This window comes from Pieris napi, chromosome 20 (genome assembly GCF_905475465.1).
Source record: "Pieris napi chromosome 20, ilPieNapi1.2, whole genome shotgun sequence".
NCBI classification, from domain to species: domain Eukaryota; kingdom Metazoa; phylum Arthropoda; class Insecta; order Lepidoptera; family Pieridae; genus Pieris; species Pieris napi.
This window is the reverse complement of record NC_062253.1, coordinates 8699966-8725665: the sequence shown is the minus strand read 5'-3', so window position 1 is coordinate 8725665 and position 25700 is coordinate 8699966. Positions and strand designations below refer to the sequence as shown.

The window sequence follows — 25700 nt, the reverse complement described above, 5'->3', positions numbered from 1 at the left end:
CGTAAACCGGTATCTCTTATCACTGAAATCGTACTAAAATTAAAATTTTGAAATAGCAAGAGACAACGCGCTTAAGGTTTATATTCTCATTAAAAGCCTTTTAAACTTCGAACTAAATAAGGTAGTAAGCCCTCTTTACAAATAATGCCATAGACACATTGGTCGTGACACGAAAAGCTGTATCTAAATGAGCTTCTAAGGCACTATGCAAATCAAATATAGGTGGCATGAATCTGCCCGCCCAGTTTCGTTCTAACTGTACGCCTTGGGGTACGTTGCTCATTGTGTTCCGCGGACCGTTAAGGCCCAGTCCATCAGATAGAGCCTCCGTCAGATGGTAACGGTAACTGACACGTTCTATGGAACCTTAGAATGGCTCATTCAATTGATACGGGTTATCAATTTCAAGTTTCACGTGAATTAAGTTGAAATAAGACTATAAAATCATGGAAATACGGTACTGCCAACGTGTATTGAATATAAAACACTATCTTGTGAACCAAGAATAATATTATCTGTATTTGAACAGATCGAAAATTAAACATAAGTTATATGTTAAATGTAAAAAGCCTAAAAAAAAGGATATGAAAAAGATATTGGTTAATAAAAATTAATCCGTTAACATCAAAAATAATTTGAAAAGGCACCGCGCTGCCTTATGGCTAATAAGCGATCTCTTCGGGTTAACTCTAATAAGGAAGAAATAAATTCTATGGGGAAGGAGTAAACAGTGCTTAAAGTAATAAAGTTTTTGAAAAGTATTATCTCCGTTTTCATTTTCCCTTTTATAAGTCAATGTCAGCATGTATGTATTATAATTAAACTTGTCCTCTGCTGTCGATCTCGATCCGTGCAAAATATTATTTAATATAACAACGGCAGGGTCACAATTGTGAATTGCGTTGGCTGAGGGCTGCGACCCTGTTCAAATAGTTCCGGGTTTTAGCGGTAGATAGACTAAACTATCGACTCTAAATAAAAAGATTATATTATACTAATCAATATTTATTTATTAGAAAATAATCTGAAATAAGTTTAAGATTGCAGAACTCACTAGTACCTAATATCTACAGCCCATTATAAGCCTAAAAAGGACTATATATTTATCGTTTGAGAAGAGACTCATCCATCTAGAGCATTTATTCGACTATTTTTACACTGTGATCCTAATCATAAATAAGTTTCAATTCGCTATATTCATCTCCACTTGGAAATTTAATATTTAAACCAGCGGGTACGTATTGTGCTCTTCATCACGATACGATATAAGAAAGTCAATTTCTTCAAATCAACAATTGAATTTACTAACACAAATCTTGCTCATAGAATAATTTATTAATAAGGTTTTTGCAGCACAAAAATACGTTGAGCATATACGAAACCTTTATAACAAGCATTGATGCGTAAATATATAATACACATCGAAAATATTAATACAAATTAGTGAAATCATAATCACACCGTAGTTCCCTCATGCAAGTCTAAATTAAATATCGAGGATGTAACATATTAACTCTTTAATAAATAAATAATTCTCTCTTCGATAACGGAATATTGACATGACTAATTATTACATTATTAACAAATATTATTTTAGCCTCTTCACCTACCTGTATACGTAAGACGTACGTCAGTGGTTTTTCCATTTCATTTCAGTTGGTTTTAACAAAAAACACCTACTCATTGTTTGTAACTTTACATGAGTAGACAATAATTAAGTATCTGTTTCAATTTTCCTCGTTACTTTGTCTAACTTGATTAAAAACATCAGGTGACAGTTTTGTATTATCTACAACATAAGAGCATTCCGCGTTATCATCATGTAAGTATTATGTTACTAATACAACATATTTTGTTTTAAAACCAGCAATTGGCCCTACAACCCTTTAGGTTTGGGCCTCAGATTTCTGTATTTGCTTCGTGATCATTTATTTTTCTTAAGTACGTAGGCCTTATGTGCCTGACAGACGCCGTCAACTTTTTGTATCTAAGACATGCCGGTTTCCCCACGATGTTTATCTCCACCGTACAAGCGAGCACATAGACAGAAATAACATTGGTGCATAGCCGGGAGTCGAACCTACAACCTCAAAGGTCAATTTCTTTCGGGCTTACATCTTTTTAAAGTTATTTATGGTTTTCGACCATATATTAAACAACTGAATGTGGTCGCAGAGCAGACAATTAAGCAAATCTCCTTTAATTAGCATTCTTTAAAAATCGTCACAACAGGATTTACTTAGACATAATTAGTTTCTCTTTGTGTTGTCTATTATTTAAATATATGATGTACAATAATTTAGCATTGAAAGTTCTTGGCATATAGTAAGCTGGCATCAGTCTAAATTGAGTCTAAACGAAGACTTGTATTGTCAGACATAGAAAATATGTATTATTGATTCATAAAAAGCATAGCACGTGCTTAAATTTATCGACTTGTTTACGTCTTGATCGAATAGTATTGGAAATAACATTCACAAAATAAATAAGATAGAATAATGCGCAATATTGGGGAAATATTACGAATAAACCATAGATCACAGTCACATTCACGTCTGACAGTTATGAAATTCACATATTAGTCAGCGAGACAAGCCGATGGAGCTATTAGAATAAAACAATTGCTAGCTGGTCGTACAATTTCAGTGCAAGCAATAGTAGTGATCATTAGCACTAATGCTAATTACAATCACTCTAGTAGAATGTAATTCCAAGACAGAGAGACGGTACGCTTGAGGTTTCTACAGCTTTATCTATCTCTGAACACTTTGATCTTAGCGAAAAGACCGAAAAGCATCAACGATGGTCGCGAAGCGCGTACTGCAGGCAGTCCAAAATGGCGCTGCCATCAGTTAACCCGCTAATGACAAAGCGACTTCTAAACCTAAACAGAACTAATCTTAAAACAATGATAGGGACATTTACGGGCCACTCTTAATAAACATATTTTTATCCTAAGCGCGACAGACAGCCCCATGTGCAGAGGCTGTTTCAGCGCAGAGGAAACAGTCACCCACGTAGTCCTGGAGTGCGAGGCTGTGGCTAAACAACGTGCAGAAATCCTCGGAACAGTGAGGTCGCTCCGTGAAGCCTGCGAAGTGCCCAGGAGGCTTCTGTGCTTTTGGAAGGAGTTAGGCTGACTTAGTTAGCCAGGACTTTAGGCACTACGGACATAGTGAGAGTCTTAGTGCGGAAACTGAGTCCATAAACCATACCATCTACCTCTGCAGCAGATAGTTTGAAGCGAGTAAAGTCCCACATACCATTTCCATCCCCATTACCATTCCATATTGAAATGATGTCGCATTATTTCTCTTTCAAGTTTTGTAAATTAAATTAAAAATCATAAATAAGTAATTTATAAATAAATTATACAAATTGATGTAAGTTATTTCATGTGGTAAAATTTAAAATATGATGCGACTATTTCTCACTTTAGAGTACACCCGTAATGTCGAATTTATTATTAAAAGTTTATTTGTAATATTTTCGATCGTCCTTTCATAACTGTAATAAGCTTACCATTTGGCGTTATCTACGTCCATTAATCATTGGACTATCAGAAATCTAAGCTTTACGTAAAGATGGCGTTCGATATCAGGTTGCTGCAATGAAATGTTGCAAAATCACAGGCAAAAAGCGTCAAGTTCGACTAGATACGATCAAAACATCGTTAGTTACCAAGCAAAACTGATACAAGGTCAACCGGTGTGAACTGCTTAATTTATTGTTTAACTAGTACTGGCTCATTGGCCTAATTATGTTCAACTGACACGAGAGAAAATCCAATGGTAGCCATTGATTAGAGGGCACTAAAAGTTGTCGTTCGAACCCTCGTCATACAGCGGTTGTGTCTCAACCATTCCTTCGTGATATCAGACATATCATAGAGTGCATTTGTGTCTGCGCACACACTTGTGCACTCCTGGGTATTTTACAAATTCCGATATTCACCATGGCCAAGTCAACATGGCCATTATTAGAACTAAACTAGAAACATTATAAAGTCTAACAAATTCAAATTGTATTTTAAAAACAGGAACTGTTACTTTGTAAACTGCTGATAAAGATGTTACCTAGATAACATTACTGTAGTGTCAAGTTAATTTGTATTTACCATAATAATATACCTACTGTAAGTGCATAAATGTATTTATATGTAAATGACCATAGATAGTGCAAACTATATCTACATATATTTCCATGTTTTTTTAATTTTCTCATATCTCAAAATATGTAGTTTGATAAAACGATAAACCTTTTCTTACGTACCAGAGCTTTCATCATTACAGTCTTCCTAAAAAAATATATTTAATTCCAACAGGATCGCTTTAAAATATATCTATAATAAAAAAGAGATTTTTTATAGTACCTACTTATGCCACAACAGAAGCTACTTTTAAATGAATAAATAAATTTGAAAGAAATTTAAATCTATCAAGCGTGATTTATTAATTTAGCCACCACAATGTACACATATAAACGTCAGTAAATACATGAATGCCAGTTCTTAAACCAAAGGCGTAGAACTGGCTATAAACTCAAGGCGAAATCAAAACTGCAAACCACACTTTATTTCATACCTCTAGTAGCCAAACCCTACATAATCGATATAACAAATCGATATTTAGCACGTTATTTATGATGCTATTTTTGTTCACCAACAACACCCAAATAACCTTGGCTGTGTTAATTACTCGATACGTTTACAATTTCGTTTAAGTATACTTAAACGTTTTAATGTAATGTGATATTGTCTGTGTTCATCGAGTAAACACGCTCTAATACGTATTACCGCAATTATTTCAATAATAATTATCGCATATAAACTCTACTAGGTACTAAAAATACCGATGTTTTCGCATTGTTTTTTTAACTTGTAAAAATACACGTCACATAGTTGACAGAGAATCAGCATGTTTTTGGATATTAAAGCTAAAATCTAATATATAAAATTCTCGTGTCACAGTTTTCGTTGCCAGACTCCTCCGAAACGGCTTGACCGATTTTGATGAAATTTTTTGTGCTTATCCGGTATCTATGAGAATCGGCCAACATCTATTTTTCATCCCCCTAAATGTTAGGGGTAGTCCACCTCTAAATTTTATTTTTTATTTTTTAGACAAAATTTTTAATTTCTATTTTTTTATGATACAACATACAAAAATACATACAACCCCTAATTTTCACCCCTCTACGATCAACCCCTATTTTTTTATTATAATTGATATGGCAAAACGACGTTTGCCCGGTCAGCTAGTAACATAATATAAAATGCAATTTAATCAGGTTAACATATGTGGTAATGCCGGGATTTAGCGCTGCGGTTTCTTACGTGTTGACCGTAAACACGATGATAGAGAGTTGATTGGCTCATTTTATCGCGTATTATGTTTAAAATTTACGACGTATACGCTCTAGAGATTTGTCATAAATCATTTATGTGAACTCCTCAGACTATATAACATCCAATCGTTGCTAAGCTGAATAACGACTTTTTAACGTTACATTATTTATTTACGATAATTGAGCATAGAAAATAAAATGAACTTACTGTTTACTGTTTTATGTAATTAAGTATTTTTAACCAAATCAAAAACATACGTTGGACGAGATATTTTTTAAATAAGGAATTGCTTTGTGTACTTGTAAAGTTCCTAATGCTTTTTTTGTTCCTTGTTTCTTTTCGCAATTGGAGAAAACCTTAAAAAAAACTACTTTCTAGTGCTTTACAGCAAGTAAAATGGTAATAAACTCATAAATCCTTTAATTCTAATTTATCGGATACTATTTCATTTGGCAACGTTTTCTATGAGAAATCTTCAATTATTTCATCATTCTTTTGAAACATCCCTTACTAACGTAATTACAATACATAATATACAATAACCCCACACATAAATCCATCTCTCAACAAAACATTCTAAACGTCTAACCACTGTACCCGCAAAACTGAAGAATTTTATTACTATAGCAATAAAGTTTGCGTTCCGTCCTTGTCCACTCGTATGCCTGAAGGCTAATGTTACATCCTTGGGAATTCAAAGCCACCGTCCTTGACAACGCTAGGGCCAAGGATATTTCATTGTTCTCGTAATATTGTATTACAATTACGCTGCGTTACATGTTACATAAAATGTTACATGTATTGTTTTAGCTAACATTAAACTCATATTACAAATGCTTATACCGTGAAATGTGAATAAAAAAGTTCCTACTAACGCGACAGACGTGTTTCTTTACGACTCAAATGTCATTCTCTATACTCTATACTATTAATATTATAAAGAAGAAAGGTTTGATTTTTTGTTTGTTTGAAATGAATAGGCTCCGAAACTACTGGACCGATTTCAAAAAAAAAATCACCGTTGGCAAGCTACACTATTCCCGAGTGACGTGACATAGGCTACGTTTCCTTTTTAAAAAAAATTAAGGATGCTTACTAAAACTTGAATAATCTAACCCAAGGTGTAAAAAAAAACAGAAAACTTCCTTCAATCGTGTGCGCTGCGAAAACTATTAATGATAGAACAAAATGATGTATTACAATTTTTCAGGACACATCTATAAAAAATGTCGCGACAGCATGTCTGTAGCGTCCTTTTATTAATTTTTTTTTACTAAAATACCACCGCTAGAAAAGGCTCTTTATTCGTACCTAGGTATTGGTCCTTATCAAAATAAATACCAACGTTTCACATAAGCTACAAGTTAATGGTTATTAATAATTAAACCACCAAAAAAGCATGGTGGATTGGTGTTCTCCTGCCGTTTCTCTTGAATAGTTTACTACTATGTAATATAACAAAAATCTTAGCCACAGCAGCGCTTGGCCGAGTCTACTAGTTTTATATAATTTGCGCATAAAGAATAGAAGATTAGAATATCGACACATTGAAACGTAGACATGTCAACATTTGGATACTTAGTCCATTTCGATTGTTGGTCATGAAACTTGTGATGATAAGAAAATGCTTTGTGTTGATTTATTTGTTAAGCTTTCTCTGCCTTATTATATTCAGCGGTCTTGGTAGAATTTCGCTTTTTTACGCGCATAAAACCACAAGACTACAATATAATTTACATTATAATTAACTGCAATGTAATATTATTTATTCATTTAAGTGCATTAATACAAGCTTAAATATATACATGTATGTCATATAACAAAAGAAATTTTGTCTGTTTTTTGACATTTATAGTAAAAAGTAATTATATTAAAACAACATTTTTGTCTAATGTTTTCTATTAAATAAAATATTATTTTCGTAAACACTGTTATCTGCGTTTCATATCTTTGTTTAAAAGTGTATTCCGTTTTTGGCATTTACGTATTGTATTGATATAAAAAATCCAATCACTTCTATTACTGTAGATCATTAACGAGATTAAAACATCGTTTTAGCCGCAATGCGGCCAAAGCGTTACACGAGATGTAGGCCCAAAAGTGGGACAACCTCTAGTCGACTCAGCAAAAAATAACATTGATTGACATTAACATGATGAATCGCGAATTGCGAATGTATAACCATGCCTTTCGCCGGGCATCGAACCCGTCGCTAGGCAGATTATAACGGATCACATTGAAGTATCTTCTTACAACAGTAAATTGAGTCTTAATATGAGTATTTTAAGGTGAGGGGTCATTGCTTTATAACGTGCCTGTAGTTTTTATAGAAAGGGGGGCAAAAGTTTTATAGAAAGGGGGGGGGCTCACCTGATGTTAAGTGATACCGCCGCCCATGGAAACTATCAATGTCAGAGGGCTCGCGTTGCCGGCCTTTTAAGAATCAGTACGCTCTTTTCTTGAAAGACTCTAAGCCAAATTGGTTTGGAAATACTTCAGTGGGAAGCTGGTTCCACATAGTGGTGGTGCGCGGCAAAAACTGTCTTGAAAAACGCTCAGTTGGTGGAACGGAGGACGTCATCTTTATTAAAATATTCTTAGGTTTTCATTAGTGTTGCCCAAAATCGGTCTTGGTCTTGCAGTCTTGGTCTTGTTCTTGCGTTTTCGCAAGACCAAGACCAATACCAAGACCGCCTTATTATAGCAAGACCAATACCAAGACTGCAAGACTTGAGCAAGACAATACTTAAGCCTGCAAGACTCTTGCGTCTTGCAGTTAAGACAAACTGAGATTTGGGCGTTATTAAGTAGGTATTTGGTTTCAATCCCGATTTTGAGAAACGTTCCCCAGTATCAAAACCGTAGGTATCACAAATCATAACACTAAACTAAGGGCTGCAGTTGTATTTGTAATTAGCAATGTGCCGCTCGTCTGAAAGCACCCTGAAACGTATTGTATTGATTAGGTAGGTAAGTACTTATTATATTTCAACAATTTATTAAGTAGGTAGCGTGTTAATACTCACAAATCTGTTCCCTAATAACTTTCTAGCAAAGACCATACCTTGTAGGTATCTACCTATAATAATATGTTATGCTTGTTTATGTCTAATGTGCAGATCTAACGTTAGTACTCGTAGGTTGGTATGTGCTTAAAATTATAGCTAACAAAATTATATAATCATCATAGGTAGGTGTGAAACTTATGTTTCAAAGTTTATATTATTCTTCTATTTAGCAAAATTTAAAACTAACAGCGAGTCGAGTAGGTCTAGTAACAGTTTCTACGGCAGCCAATACTATGGTACAGACGCCAGCACATCAAGCTACTACAATCTATCAAATTTCTTCAACAGATTTTCAAGTTTATCGCTAAAAAAATAAGTTTCAAAGTTGATTGGGGAAATGTGACGTTCTGCGAATAAACTGTTGGTAGGTCGGTGTATTAAAAACCTACTTATTTGATAATTTACCGTCAAAGACGCCGCGGTTTGCAACAAGTGTAACACAGCATTTGACAATGAGCGCCGCATTCGCCGACAAAGAGTACGGACAGAGGCACACAAATTTTTACCTATTTTGGTAGGGTTGGTATAGGAGTATAAAATTAAATGACCTTGAAGATGGCCCAGCAGTAGGTAGGTATAAATTGAATGCTCTGAGTTTCTTTTATTTAAATACATTCTCACACTGGCTTGAACTCGAACACTACAGCGTTAAAAGTTGTCGGGCGAGATGATAATTTATAACTAAGTAGGTATTGCATCTATTGAATTGCGAATATTTTGATTTCGAAAGAATCATTTTTAATTTCGGTAAATGATAGATAGTGAGTGATACCTAGGTACTAAAATGTGAGCAGCAAGATTGAAAAGTGTATATGCCATGTCAGTGCTTTCAATAAGTATATTTTAAAAAAGCTCTCTAGTAAGATTTAGAGTTTACCATTCAATTACACACAACATATTATTGAAAAATTATGAAAAAGATATTTAGACTGAGTACTTAGGGTCGATTCGACCAAACAAGAGTAAATCTTAATCTTAGAATAAATCGTCAGTTAATCGAGAGTAAATCAATTTTACGTTTTACCAACTACAAATTCTAAGAATAGTGGACTTATTCGGGAATTGCTACTATACCGCCGTTTCGCACGGAATAACAGCTATTATATAGATTAATTTAATGGCGTCAGTCAGTCCAATCAGCTGATTTCTGTCATTTCACAAATATGTATTCTGTGTTTTAATTTCAAGTCAACGCAACGCACTAAATTAATAGTCTGGCATTGTATAATGAAACGTTTAAACAATTTATTATTTATTTATTTTTAGATTTTTTATTTTCTATAATATTAGAATGAAATTCAACTAGGCTCAACAGAAGTTCATTTTTAGACGAAAGCCTCAAACAAACAAGAAATAAAAACTTTTTGTTGTCGTTTGACACCTGTTAAAAGCAACTTTTTCACACTATACGGCAAAATCGAGTTGACATGATGTATGCTCTTACACTGTCCCGTTGTAGAACAACACTTATTTGCCGAGTTTTATTTTCGTTCACCATTCTCTTGCTATTCGCGTATTGTTATTCCTAGCGCAATTATACTATCGATTACGTGGACAAACGACTATGGATTTACTCGAGATTAAAATCATGGAATAGATTATTCTTGGTATAGTTACTCGTGTATAAATTGAAGTTTGGTCGAATCGACCCTTAGGAAATTAGTAGAAAAAATATTCTATCGTGGATACCTAGTTATTAAAAAGTGGATAAACGTTGTGTTTACTTAATTTTATTTTTCTGTGCTAAATCAATGTTGGCAACATTGACAACCCCACCAAAATAGGTAAAAATTTAGTCCGTTTCTAGACTTTGTGTTGCCGCCGTCGCTTTCATGTCAAAGGTCGCCGCCACTGCCCATGTTCTAAAGAATAAAATAAGTTTTCGGGTGCTCAGAACGGACGCAAATAGATTATGTTGTCCTCGCAAGGAAGAATGTAGTCGTAAGGATAGGTAGATTTTATAAAAATTGTTGTAAGTAATAAAAATATACCTAGTTTATATTATTACTAGCTGGCCTGGCGAACATCGTACCGCCTAACAGTCGATTCTTTATTTGTTTAAAATACTTATTCTGCTATTCGGGACACCGGTCTAGCTAGTAAGATAAAAAAAGAAAATTGATAAGACAACAAATACATTATGTCAAAAAATAAAAAATTACCTTCCCGGAACCCCTCCACTAACACTTGAACTTTATGCTATGGTATTAAAGTTCAAATTCACTTTTAAGTATTATTACGAATATTTTGTATGGGAATATAGAAAAGTGTTGTTTTTAGACTGATTCACTCAATTTTATTTTAATTTTTCTCCGTAAGAACCATCTTCGTACTTCAAGGTATATTATAAAAAAAATCTGACAAATCGGTCAAACCGTTTTCATGTTATGTCGTGACAACGGAAAACGGGTTTCATTTTTATATATATAGATTACCTATTATACTTTTTTAAAGGACATTGCACTGCAAAATTGGAAGTGGGTGATTTTAACAAACTTGAAACGTGGAAAAGCTCCAAATATGAGCGACGTCATATTGCTTTACGCATTTTGTTTTAAAATCATCGAGAATTGCAATGTCGGTTTATCAACTTTTATCGTACCTACTCTAGTAGCGACTATTGTCTTCAGCGATGATTTACTAAATAAATAAAAATAATCGTCGGTGTCGTCGTGTAGGTACGACGATTATTTTTCTAAGGAATACAATTTTGTTGTAGTAGGTACCTACATCGTTTCTTACTTACACATACTTTAACTACAGTACCTACGTAGCAAAGCGCGCCAGTCACGAGTACGACAAATTGCCTAAAAAATGTACCTACGCACACTGTAATGAAATCTGCTAATCTCAACACAATGCCTGTAGCCTGCCTGCTATTATTGGTTAATGAACATTGTACATTGGTGAATGCTCCAGGATAGCCCGCAAGCCCCCACAAATAGCAATAGGCTAATAGGTATTTGCAAGTCTTGCGAGACTTGCGAGATTCTTGCTGCAAGATCAAGACCAAGACCAAGACTGAGAGCGCAATACCAATACCAAGACCGAGACCAGGTGTATTGACGCAAGACAATACCAAGACTGGCCTAAGTCTCGTCTTGGTCTTGCATTTGGGCAACACTAGTTTTCATTGATAAACCTCAAAACTACTAAGCTCCATTCTATCGTTTCAGCAAGTTAACAAAAAAATATCAAAATTTGCTTCCAAGTCAATTGCAAGATCCTGATTCATAAATAAGCGATATAGTCTCTACTAAAGTGCTAATCTATCTGACTCCCTTATCTATGCAGATATGTTTTCTTAGAGCTTAAATGCCAATAAATAAGTTGCACTTATCTTAATAATTATACCTAGTTTCGTTATGTTTCTTGTTTCTTTTCGTTACAAAACATTATGTTTGAAGTATTTTTGTATGGAAAGGACACTCACTACTCAGCCCCTATTTTAGACTATTTTAAGCTCGCCTGTTCACGATACTGTTTTTCCACCGAAGGGGTCTCAAGTGGTGCGTGCAAAATAGCAAGGCAACATGTACATTGTCTAACATACTAACAGGTCTTTTTAGCATCCATGTGCAATGGGAGAAAGCTCATTTTTGATAATAAGTTTGCTTTTAGATTTCAAAAGTTTACGTAACCAATGAAATATTTCTACTAATTATAAAACCGTCTTCAATTAAACACAATAAGTAATAACATATGATTTTATACACTAAAAAAACCGGTGGCTCTACAATCCTAAGGATCTTGGCCCCGAATTTCTATATCTGTTTCGTGGTCATTTCATTCTTCCTAACAGGCAAGTAGGTGATTAGATTTTTGTGCGTGACACAACGCCGTCGATAAGGTCTTAGGCATGTCGGTTTCATCTCGAAGTTTTCACCTTACAAACAAGTGCTAACTGCGGACCTAGAAAGGAAATTCTACTACGGTTCACAGCCGTGATTCGAACGCTCGAGCTTAGAGATACTCTAAAAACTCTTGATTTAAATATTAGCTACTTTATGGTTGGTGATGGTTATAGGTAATAAACCCGAATGTCCTGTTTTGAGACACTGGGTTCATATACATTCCCATGTACCTGGTGCCTCAAAACAATGCTGATTTAAGAATTAAATATAGTTTTGCTAATTTTAATTTTACTAACATAAGTGTTACTCTACTAACAATATGTGGACTTATAATGTTCTGAATTAAATGTTTTTTTATTTTTTTGCAATTTATTTAACTTCAAGCGGCGGCTAACTAGATCTCCTGGACAAGCGTGCCCTCCGATAGGCCGTGTCTCACTCATTCATTGTGATTGTGGTCAAACATTTGTCCAGTCGTATTTGCCGACGTCGTTGCGCGTTCATTGTGGCGCTGTAATGATACTCTACTGGAAGAAATGCAAACGTTCACTCGCAACGCACTAAAGCACTAAAGAACTTGCCTTTCAAGTTGTACTAAAATACTCTCCTAAACACTAAGATAATGTAAATCGGCCCTTAGTCATTCAATCCCCGCCCCTCCCAAAATTCGTTAAGAAATACTTGAACGCTCCCCAAGCAGCTTCCTGTGTATTCCTTAAACCATTTCAATTCTTAAGGCCGTCGCGGGCACGTGATTTTTAGATCACATCTAATTATTATCAACTCGTAAGCCTTTATTAATGTTAGTCGAGACACGTGTTTTAACCCCAATATTAATTACCGTTCACATAGCCTCGAGGCACCATCGATGGCTAATTGGTGCACGTGGCTCGGACTTAATAACTAACCCTTGGCACACTTACCTTACAAGAACCACGATAGATATGCCGTCGAATAGAAAAACGGCACTTTCAAAGCTCATGATAAAGTGGCTTTAAAACTTCATTTCAAGTATCCGCGATTGTATGAGCAAATTTTTTTACACATGTTTTGTGCTAACAAAATTAAAATTTAAATAAGGAAATATAAACATCTGTTTAGTGATTTGAGGCCAAAAATAAACCATTTTAATGATTTTATATTTGTTTACTTGTTGGAATTTTGAAATTGATATATATATACAATGTTTTTGTTAAAAAATCTAATAATCTCAAGTCACATACCTATAGGTAATTATTTATATAATAAATAAAACATTTTAATTAATACAAAACATGACGACCGATAAACGAATACGGCCTTAGAGCGATGCGCAGTATTTTTCCGTTTACCGATAAAATATAGCATTTTACGTTTATATGACTATTTTATGAGGTTGTTAAATGATGGATTTATCAAAATCGACTAGAATATAAGAAAGTGGACGGAAGTAATAAACAAGACGGTATGATAAGATACGAAATTTCACTTATACCACAACCAATGCATAGAAAGTTTTAGGATTCTTTCAGCATTCTCCTTGAATTTAGGTTAATTATTACCCTTTTTAAAATTACCTACACACCAATGAAAAGTATAAGACTTATTAATGCTGATTCATTATTGCCGGATATTATTAGAAACCTAATTCAAATTCATCACTTATTGTATCGCAACGAAACTCTATTCCATTGACCAAAGACTAAAATAATTATAACACTTACACTAGCTCTATACAGCTGTGTATAGTTCAGTAAAAATTTACTAATAGATAATATATCACCGATGTATCATGCGCAGGATCATCTAACTACACGATTGATATCAAAAACAAACTGTCATCGCAATTCGCGCACCACTAAAGCTACCCACTCGCATTACATCCTTGGCATGACATCTAAACTGGAGTCAACAACCCGCGCTGAAACAAAAACTACAATAACTCTGCATTGACAGCCGGCGGCTATTCTCGAGAATGACGTAAGCTTTGCAGGCTTAAGCTGTACGAATTATACTTATGGGATCAGCGAACTATACGGTCCTAAAAGTGCGCTTTTAAATTACATGTAGGTATTTTTGCATATTCCGTTTCTGAATGTTTTATTTATATATATTGAAATCACTGTCCACGTGTCGAGCATTTGTAATTTTTTCTAAGTTTAAAATACCTGTTGGTTTACGTCGTGCTTTATAATATTCCAACTATTATTAACATATATCTTTCTTAGATGTCGGTATTATTCTAGGTTCTATTTAATTTGTTACAAACATGTCACCATACTGTGTTCATTAAAAATAGGCCTGTTTATTTTGTTGGCATCGTTGATAGTATCAGTCGTCACTTTCTAGTAAAAGTGTCTTCAATATGTTGACTGATAAAATGCCACTACAACGTCAGCAACTAACCTTTTTATTAAGGTGTAAGAATGCATGTATGTTTCTTAGGCTCGCGTCGTATCCTACGGCGCAATTTTAGCGGCCTTTAAATCCATCATGCGGTCGTTAAATACATAATAACCAGTGTAATTAGAGTTTTATTTGTGGACTGGTAGCAATTTGTTATCAAAAAAACATTGACACTGAATAATTACAGGGATAATTTTCGCAAAACTTCTCCTTTATGGTTCGCCGACATTTTTAACTTTAGATTGACAACTAAAACTAAAACAACGACTCACAAAAATTACCAAAAAACAAGAACAAAAATTTCTACCTCAAGACACTCAAAGCAAACATGCAAAGTGACGAAGAACGTTTGTACAAAACAAATAAAAAAATGCGAAGAAACAAAAAAACAAACTCCCACGTGAAACTAGTGATAAAAAGCATCTCCACCAACCACCCTGTACAAAAATATGTTGACGTTACATTTATATGAACTTTCACAAAATGAACGCCATTTTAAGACATGGCAGAAAATACTTATAATCAATAAAAAAATTGCGAGTATAGTAAGGTAAAAAATCAACTACAGTAGTTCATATAAACACAAGTCAGCGTACGAAACAAAAAAAAAACAACCATAACCATAAGCCAAACGTTCTCATCGAGGCTCTACCTGGTGTGTTGCTGCCTATCCGATGGCGGTGGCGAGGGTGCACGTGAAGTCGCCGTCGAATCTCGGGTCTCCACCGCCGTTGAAGGACTGCCGGTACCGCTGCCACCGAGCGCCAACGCCAGCCCGCTGATGCTGCCGACACATCACTACGTCACCACAGCCCTAGCGTCGAGCAACAAAACCTACCTGCTCCAACTTCACAGTTCGGCCATTGGAGCAGCTAAGTCCTCTAATAATGGAACTATTCGATACGCTATCGATGAACTAGTCTAAATTACACAACCTTTTATCGCTATCACTTTACAACCTTCTAAATTTGAATACACGCTTATATCCCGCCAAGTTCTTCTATTTTTGGACAATATTCCGGCTTAGTACTAAAACAGCCGAGCGAAGCAGAACATTCTCAGCAGGGTGAAGATATACATAAGCGGTGATGTTCAGTTAGTGGCAAGGCAACGAGGGTGTCAGTTATCAGGTAAACAAGCAAGCATATTAGTTGTTTATTTATAGTTATCTTTAGTATATCCTACCATGCAGGATGTATTCGCAGTTCGACTATTTGAAGTACATTTTCTCTGAAATTAACCTTAACATTGTAAGGAATTCCTGCGCGCTCATTGCGCGATATAAATCAGTCCACGACAACAAATGACGACGCTTCTCGCAATAGAGTTAAGGACTTATAGAGATGCCAATCACACGGTGAAATAGTCCGAGGTGAAGAGGAAGCGAACAATCAGTCACGCATTAAGAGTGGGCGATGAGACGTAATTAGCGAGCAAGACCACGTCAATGAACTAGAAATATGTCACGAAAGAATCAGTGTGGTAATGAGCCAAATAGCCGACTGCCACAGCCAGTATGTCGCCATAATAAATTCATATTGATACCATATTATTATGTTAATGAACAAGAACGTGATTTTCCATTAGCTATGACTTGCGATTGTGAGATGATTTGTATTATTAAATAAAAATATTTATTATTATAATATTTTTATAGAACAGGGGGCAAACGGGCAGGGGGCCCATGGACAGTCTCAATGCCACAGGGCTCGCTAGTGCGTTGTCGGCCTTATGAGAATTGGTTATCTTTTCTTGTTTTTCAATTAGGTACGTCTATTATTAATAATAAAATAAACATATATTGACGGTGTTTTTTGTGCTCACATTTTATTAATTCGTATGACTGTAAGCAAAAACTGCTATAAAAACTTAATGCAATGTATCTTGGACAATTACAGTCAAAAATATTTAAATTATTTGACTTCCTTCAAGTATATCCAAGATTATCTTGATACGATGCAATAAAATTAAAATATCCCGGAATTAAACTAATTTCCGCGACTCGTTAACTCCTATAGTGCACGTGACGTCAGGACATGAGGTCGTATTCGGGCGGAAGTTGTGAATTCGCAACAAAGGACATTAACAATACATTTTAGCATTTTATTGCTCGTTTAATGTGTATCTATAAGACAAACATGTTAAGCAGTTAAAATAATCCACTCTGCAAATTGAAGGATTTATACCAAAATTCTTTATAATGAAACAAAGAACTTCAACTGTACTATGCCAGTACTGTGAACTTGGAAAGTATACAATTTTAAAATAAAATCCAGCTTCGTTTTTATTTGAGCATAAACTTTACAGCTGATAATTACAAACGTTTGAAGAGTAATCCGACAGAGACTTTCCTGTATAACTTGCGTCATCTCGCCAAAACTTTCCAGAAACGTTTAATGAGATTTAAATGTGCGAGACCAAATTGGTGTTTAGAAAATAAACAGTTGAAATCCCTGCCAATGCTTGAGTGGCAGAGAATCTCTGATAGGTACTAATTGCATCATACCATACTATATTTAGATCATTTCCGGTGGGGACAAGGTCACCCTCGAAGGTTAGGAAAGTGGAACGTTAAGATCTATAATCGAAAATTTAATTACATACTGAATGTCAGTGTCTGTATAATTAAAATGCTGGGCAATACAGACATAACCAATATATTTTTTGCTGCTAAGATTATTACGAATATTCGCTGTCTTTGAACTGGCAGAAAATCATCCAAATTTTATAAGCGAAACCAGAGTACACATGGTAAAAAACTTGTAAATAATAGGAACTTAGCAAATATTTTCATTATATATACTACTAGCGGCCCCCGGTAACTTCGTGTCGCCTTATGATTTTATTACTTTGCCTGCCTTTTAAGTAGCTACATACCAACGTATAGAACATTTTGCTAGGTTCCCCATAGAGACTATTTCGTCGCTGTAGAATGATAACCTCGTATGTCAAAAAACTATTTATTTTTATTCGTAGAATCGTATGTCATTGAACTGGTATAATCATGATGTAAGGACTTATTTATGTTATTAATAAATAAGTCCTCTTTACCAACTAAAACTATGGACACATAATAATATTTTAACGAACATTGCCGAAATGAAACATTTTTCTCGTTTCGTGTAATGTTTGGTTCTCTGGATATACGAGGTTATCATTCTACAGCGACGATTTGCTTTTCTGGTTTAGGAACTTAAGTATTATATAAAAATATTGTTCCAATATTTCTCTGTATAAAAACCTTCCGGAATAAATAATTAAAAAATTATTCGAATTGGTCCAGTCTTTGAATTTTGAGCTTAGCAACATATTTTGCGACTCATTTTTATTTATATAGATCATCATCCTTTTCAGTAGTGTCATCTACTAACATCACCTCTCTTTCACACATTCACAATACACAATATAACTACAAAATAACGTAGTTATTCAGATCATAATGATTTCATTACCTATCATTGCACTAATTGTCTATCGTAAGGAATATTTGCTTCGGGGAATTGCCGCTAGCTGCAATTCCACTGCTCTCGATTGACGTCCTGATAAAATCATTACTTTTATTACAGTAATGAAACACGTGCTAAATGTATAGGAATGAGTCATATAAAATAGAACGATTGTATTCCATGTCGACATGCGATGCAGTCATAAACCTCAAACGACCCTCTTCTAGGAAATATAGCGAAACCTTTATGCACCGTTGTGAGAGATCCTATCAAAACTAAGGTGAAATAGTAAAAAGTAATCAGGTATGATTCTAAGTATTTTTCTTAACAAAAATTATATATAATCAAGAATACAAATCAAGGATATTTAATTATACTCGAATGTTTAGTTTAAGATTGGGTTCGCCAAAAATTATTTACGGAAAGCTGTTATTAATAAAACTGAGAATTCCAGACTTCAATGGAATTTGTTAGTTGGCAAATTATCAAGTCAGATGGCAAAGAGTAACGATATAGAATTGCAAGGGACAAATATGCAATTTATTAAATCTCATTCTTAAGTCATTCCTTCAAACCAAATGATTTAAAATTAGAACGCATCACGAATCAACTTTGGCTAAAGCCATCGAAAAGAGATTGTGATACAAGAACACAGTGCAAAGGGATTCATACAATTTCATTCAGTTTCTAACTTATCCGTGTCATTGACAGCAAAAACAAAATCAAATAACCCACTTTAGACTCCAAGTGTAGGTAAGCTTTATGGTCACAAGAAGTAAGTTAATTAACGTTATATCCTGGTAATAGCCTAAGTCATAAGCTACTGACACACTGACTGATCCGATGCCATAAATGCCTGGTTTCAATTTTCTCAATAGCTTCCATTAAAGGTCAGTGTAAAATTGTTTAGTAATATACTCTTACGAATGACATTCCAGAGAGTGAAGTCATAATTGGACGGCTCATTAGTGGTTAGTGCCCCTGACTGGGAATCCATGGGTCCCGGGTTCGTTCCCCGGCTGAGACGAACATCGATGTGATGAGCATTTGGTGTTGTGCTTAGGTCTTGGGTGTTTAAATATGTATTTATATGTTTATCCATCTATAATATGTATGTATATCCGTTGCCTAGTACCCATAACACAAGCTTCACCAGTTTAGCATGGGACTAGGTCAATTGGTGTGAATTGTATAAAAAAAAAATATATGAAAGATAAAAGGAAACTAAAATAGCTTTTGAAACAAATCAAAACAAGATACACAACGAAAACGTCAAATGCCATAAACAAACCGCAAAACATCAGAGTCGGTCAAATCGGCGCGGTGATGTAAACAGAGCCATAACCTTCGACAAACGTCAAATGGTACAATTGTGATCGTGGTCGGAGCCGTGGAAGCAACAAAGGTACCCTTCAAGGGAGTGTTATAAATCATACAAACGGTCGTTAGTGGCGCGTGCGCAGCCGATACCAATGTTATGTGAATATTATTTGAATAACAACCTTGTCAGACTACAAATAGAGACTATTTTGAGGCACTCTTGTATTGTTCAGGTGGCAAACTGTGAGTGGTGGTAAATAGGAGAACAATTGGTCTTTATTTTCAAATCACGATTTTTATTCGAAATTATATTGTAAGAGAAAGGGACTTACTTTATTGTAAAAAAAATTGTATTATTGGTATTTTTTACAGATCATTATAATAATATAGCTTTATTTTTATTCCACAGAAATACAAATACATATAGGACACAAGACAGTGTCGGGTATAATAAAAATACGACACGGGCAAAAGGCACTTCACAATGTTCTAGGGGGATTATACAGATAATAATAATAATAACAACGTGTCGACTGAAAACGAAAATACTACGAATTAGCCATAAAAACAATGCGACAAAACACAACGTATTAGAAAAACAGAAAGCCATATAAAAAAAACCAGTCCTCGATGACTGAAAATAACCTGTTGCTAAACTTATGATCCGTCATTTGAATTGCAAATGGCTGCGAAGGAATAGTAATGAATAAATTAACTCAGTGCTTCCGTGTTTTCTGCGCAATAGCCAATCATTTTGTATTGAAAATTAAACAATATTGTTTTTGTTATGTTTCATGTGAACTTTAACTTATTGTTAGATTAATCATAAACATAATATTAAATGTTGGTTATGAACTGAATTACGAATTTTGCTATAAAAGTATAATTTCATTTTTTTTTAGAACAGGCGGCAAACGGGCAGGAAGCTCACCTGATGTTAAGTGATACCGCCGCCGCATGGACACCCAATAGTAGCAGGATCGCGAGTGCGTTGCCGGCCTTTTAAGAATAGGTACGCTCTTTTCTTGAAGGACATCTACATAGACATCGGGTACACTTAAATGCTTATTTTGTGTCTTCTATTAATATTCCGTAAATCCCCGAATAGGTACCTATTTAAGTTTTAAAATAAATCAATTAATAAAATCAAGAAAAAGAAGTCAATGATTCAATAATGCTTTATAATAGAAATCAAGACTCCGAAATGTAGTGTTTGCTTAGTGGTTTCAGCGTGTGACTCGCATCCCTGAGTTCGTAGGTTCGATTCCCGGCTGCACCTATGGACATTCTGTTTATGTACGCATTTGACACTCGCTCGTACGTACGGTGAAGAAAACATCGTGAGGAAACCGACATGCTTTAGATCCAAGAAGTTGGCGGCGTGTGTCAGGCACATCTACTTGCCTATTAGAAAAACATGATCACGAAACAGAAACTAAGGCACAGACCTTGAAGGTTTTTTTTTTTCAAGTCTTCGATACTAAAGCTTTTTATGTTACGTTTATCAAAACGTTGCAATTCTTGCACACACATGTTTAAGCCAAGACACCTTTAAACATCTTGAAATGGTATGTGTGTAATAAATCTAGACACATGAACGAACGTCCAAACAGTAAACAATTGCTCATTCAATTGCGGAGGCGCCGGAATAGAAAGCAGAGCTGCAAATTAACGAAGATTGTTTATTTTCGCATTGGCTCTCAGCCTGTTGTGTTCACCTTGACCGTTTCCCAGTCAGGGCAACGAATGAATTGTGACCTATCGACTCTTTAAACGTTCAATTCAAGCATTTCTCGAGGGGCATTGACGCAGCAATTCCAAACAAGGAAAGATTTAAGCTTAATTATTTTAATTTTACTAATATTATTACATTCCTTTTCTTTGTTTTTTGCGACTGAGACGCAAACTAGCTACTGTGGTCTCTGGCAGAATGACTAGCGCTGTGGAACAGTCTGCTCCTCAGCATAATGCTGAGCCAGGGCCAATTACAACCACAGCACACACGCATTTCACACTGGAAATTGATAATTGTTATTTTGTGTGAGTGTGTTTTTATTAGTAATAAATGTTATGTCTATATCTAATTAATAAAGCCGCAATAATTTATCTATTTATATTACGTGAAATATATTTTATTAATCTCTTCCCTTCACCAACAAATCGCCTTCATATGAAAACTTAGATCTAAACTATGTTTATCAAAATTTATAAAGACTTAATCTAAACAATCTATTCAATAGAAATATCTATTTTGTTACGTTTACGATAGTGAAGATAAAAATCCCAACAATCCGCTTATTTATTTATATTTCAAACGAGGTAAAGGCGGACGTTTATATTTGAACTACCGAGTGCCCTATATTATTTTCTGCAACTGTTTAAACTTATCCTGATAAGGTAGCCAGCTTCAATATTAAAATAGATTTTATGATTTCATTTCACATTTGAATAAACACGGTATATTTTCACAAATGTTTATGTTTACTTTACGTTAATGTTAATCTTAATATATATAAATTACGTGTCACGTTGTTTCTCCGCTATGGACTCCTAAACTACCGAACCGATTTCAATCAAATTTGCTATCACATAAGCTACAATTTAATGGCATAACCACCAAAAAAGCATGGTGGTCTCCATGACTGGTGTTCTCCTACCGTTTGCATTGAATAGTTTACCACTACGTGATATAACAAAAACCTTAGCCACAGCAACGCTTGGCTGGTGTGCTAGTTTAATATAAAACTTGTCATTACAGTCACGCTGTGGTTTGGCTTAATTAAAATTCAGTTTAATCAGTTTCAGGCTTAGGAGACATATAGGTCTAAACACAAATACATTCAAAATAGTTGACTTCGTATAAATTTCAATACAGACTATTGATAGCAATCTGTCGAAATAATAAATTTCTATGTAAAAGTGAAATAACCTGTTACAGGCATTGTTTGCTTACTTCGTTACACTCACTGTTCTTTGAAATGTAACGACAAATTATTATTATAACTCTCCAAATAGCCTGGGCTGCGAGATCTCTGTTTCTCCGTTTGTTTATGCTTGTTTTCCCAACCAAGTCTAGGTGATTAAGTGCATAACTTAAGAGCGATTCGAATCGTCAACGAGCCGAGCGAGCGTGCGAGCCTTCTGGCAATGTGTGTGTCCATGGGCGGCGGTATCACTCAACATCAGATGAGCCTCCTGCCCTGTTGCCTCCAATTACATAAAAAACTGAGAGGTTGGCTTTAAAATTCATGTAGCAATTCCTGAAAACTCCACAAAGCCATCGGTTTCATTCATGATATTAAGAGTTATGAGAAACTATAGCAACCTATGGGCTATGGAACCAAGTCATAAAATTCTAATCATTATATAGAACCACAAAGTATTAAATAATAAGATCTGCAAACAACAAGAATCGTTTAGCTCAATATATTTACACGCATCAAGACATCGCAAACATTTACATCGCAAACTTGCTACCGGCGCCTGCGCACGCGGGTAATGCATGCAACCAGCATTTTTGCGATTTATTGCTTAGTTAAATATACTTTTAATTTTTTGCTATAACATGTAAGATGTCGCACTCGAGTTTAAATAACATTAAATATATGTAACTATAAATCCTGTATATCAACCACACATACTTGTACATAAGTTTTTCGGGCTTGTGAATCTCTCTCAAGCAGTTTTACATATAAAGAACTGCATAAACGTTATTAACATTGATTTATTTATATCTTTTACATAGTGTTTGGCGCGCTCGATTCGTAAAATCGGCAACAGGCTTACAAAACTCATATGAAAAGAGCCCCAACATCCTTGCAGAATTCAAAATCTATTTAATATCTAACTCGAACCCTTATTACTCCGGGAAAAATATCGACTCAAGAAAGACAACCTGGGTAGTGCAGTCATTGGTGATGATGATAATATCTTGGCCCAAGATGTTTCCATCTTCACCATTAGTTAACAGATATATATTACACTAGCAGACCAGCCAAGCGTTGCTGTGGCTAAGGTTTTTGTTATATTACATAGTAGCAAACTATTCAAGGGAAACGGTAGGAGAACACCAGTCATGGGGACCACCATGCTTTTTTGGTGGTTATGCCATTAAACTGTAGCTTATGTGAAACGTTGGTACTTTCAACACAGCGCCCATCTGTTAGAATTGTGACTATCAAATAATAAACAAATATTTTGCAATAAAATAATATTGCGGGTATAAATGAAGATGTAAGCTATCCTATCTTTTATGTTAGATCAAACTGCACGCGGTGTGCAAATTTGATTGATATCGATTCGGTAGTTTAGGAGTCCATCGCGGACAAACAACGTGACACGTAATTTATATATATTAAGATTTATCATTGTTACACAAACTGGGTGAACTGGATTATAAGAATTATATGTGATGTGATGTAAGTTTATAAATAATGTACGCATTATTCTGTGTCATTAAAAATACTACAAAGTCCCGATTAATAATGTTGACCGTGGACTCATGTGAATTATTGAAACACGCAATGCTCCTGCGTCGCCCACTCGTTACCAAATTATATTCGTGACGCACCCACTCTTCATATTTACACTTCAGATGTAACTATTGTATCTGATTTTCTTGTTTTCAAGTGGAAAATCATATTTTTTGATGCTAGGTTTGTCCCGGCTGGAAAATTATTATATTTTTATTTTTCGAAATAAATATAGCTTAAATATATTAGTAATAATGATTAATGTAGCATTCGAATGGTATAGTTTTGAAATCAGTTCAGTAATTTATGAGTTTATTGAAATATAAATATTTTGTCTTTGTAATATTACAGCAGACTAACTATGCCTCTATGAGCTCTACGGCAAAAAAAAATCAAACCAGTAGTTTTGAGATTTACTCGTTCAATGATGAACCTATTGGTCATAAGCATAACAATAGTTTAGTAGAGATTCTTAATATTAACAATTTTAGTTTTAAACTACATTCTTATCTTTCAGCAAAAAGATTTTATATATGATTTAACTTATCAAGCGTCATTCTTTAGTTCCTCTACCTTTTCATCTCAGTTATATAATAGAAAATTCAATATGAACTCAACGAAATGAAAACGAACGATACCATAGACACGTCAAGGACGGCCAGTGATCTGGCAACAATCGATTATAGGGGTGTCGCTAGGGTTACCAAGCAAATGATATTTAATAAGTTATTGATTAGCTAACATATGGGTAGTTCTTATATAAGAGGTTTTTCGTCTATGGAGGAGACGGCCAAGGAGAAAAGTTGGAGTTTATCCATTATACATATATATTATGATTTTTGGCTCGTTTGTGTATCTACTCACGTAAGGGCAAGTTACTTAAAACATATTTTGTCACTTTTTAGAGGGCCAGGGTAAATACATCAGGCAGGGTAGAGACATGAAGATCAGGGTAGATACGTATTTGACCAGGGGAGATAATTAGAAGCAATAAAACAAAGAATACAATTGAAATAATCAACTTTTATCAAAGATTGTTCTTGAAATTTATAATCAGGCAACATTTTTTTATCATATTTATTATTAATCAGACTAAATGCGCCGTTTTTAAGCGTTTCTTTGGATGTCAACGGTTGTTGAATATTTTTTATTTCGTGCTTGCGATCTTTTGAAGTTATTATTTGTTCAATGTCAAAAGGAGTCTCGTTTTCGGACTCTGAATCAGGGACGTAAACATCCTCGACTCGGAGACGAGATTTTTTATTAGACGAGTATGTCATGACACCAAGCTTAAAATGATCGCAATGTATATCATCATTGCAAAAGCAGCTTAAAGACTTCATTTTCAATGTTGTCGGATCTTCAATGTTCCATGACACCTGATGGACGCGCAAAGTACCAGCAAAAGTCTTTATAAGTGTTTTAGCACTAGCAAGCAAAGCGTCTTTGTCTAAAATATCTTTGTCATAACGAAAACATTAATGCCAGGACAGTTTTTCTGAATAGCATCTGACAAATCGCTCAGACATGCTATATCTTTGCCACTAGCTACCAATAGGTCGGCTGATCTTTTGCAAACAGCATCAACACCATCTGGAGCTCCCTTACCGTGTCCAGCTTCACGGTAATTCCAGGTAAAGTCTCTAAGAGGTGGGTAAACTTCTATTAAATGAGTGACAAGAAAATAAAACATGTATTTGTTGCGATATTGTGTCCATCGCTCCAAAAATGGAGGATCTCTACTTCTGGTGGCAAGCTGTTCAAAATTGGCTGTAAGTGTGCCCATATAGCTGGAGGCGTATGTAACA

At 34.9% G+C, this 25700-nt stretch overlaps 1 protein-coding gene across 2 annotated transcripts in view; it reads right to left on the bottom strand.

The window, feature by feature from the left end:
- The window catches only part of LOC125059813 (protein bunched, class 1/class 3/D/E isoforms-like), a 156855-nt gene that overhangs the window by 60761 nt on the left and 70394 nt on the right, over positions 1-25700 (bottom strand). The window contains exon 2 of one of the 2 annotated variants that reach the window (XM_047664435.1): positions 15307-15438. The exons of the other annotated variant lie outside the window; for it this stretch is intronic. Coding sequence (XP_047520391.1) covers positions 15307-15438 — 132 coding nt within the window. The remainder of the gene's footprint in view (positions 1-15306; positions 15439-25700) is intronic. 2 annotated transcript variants of the gene reach the window in all.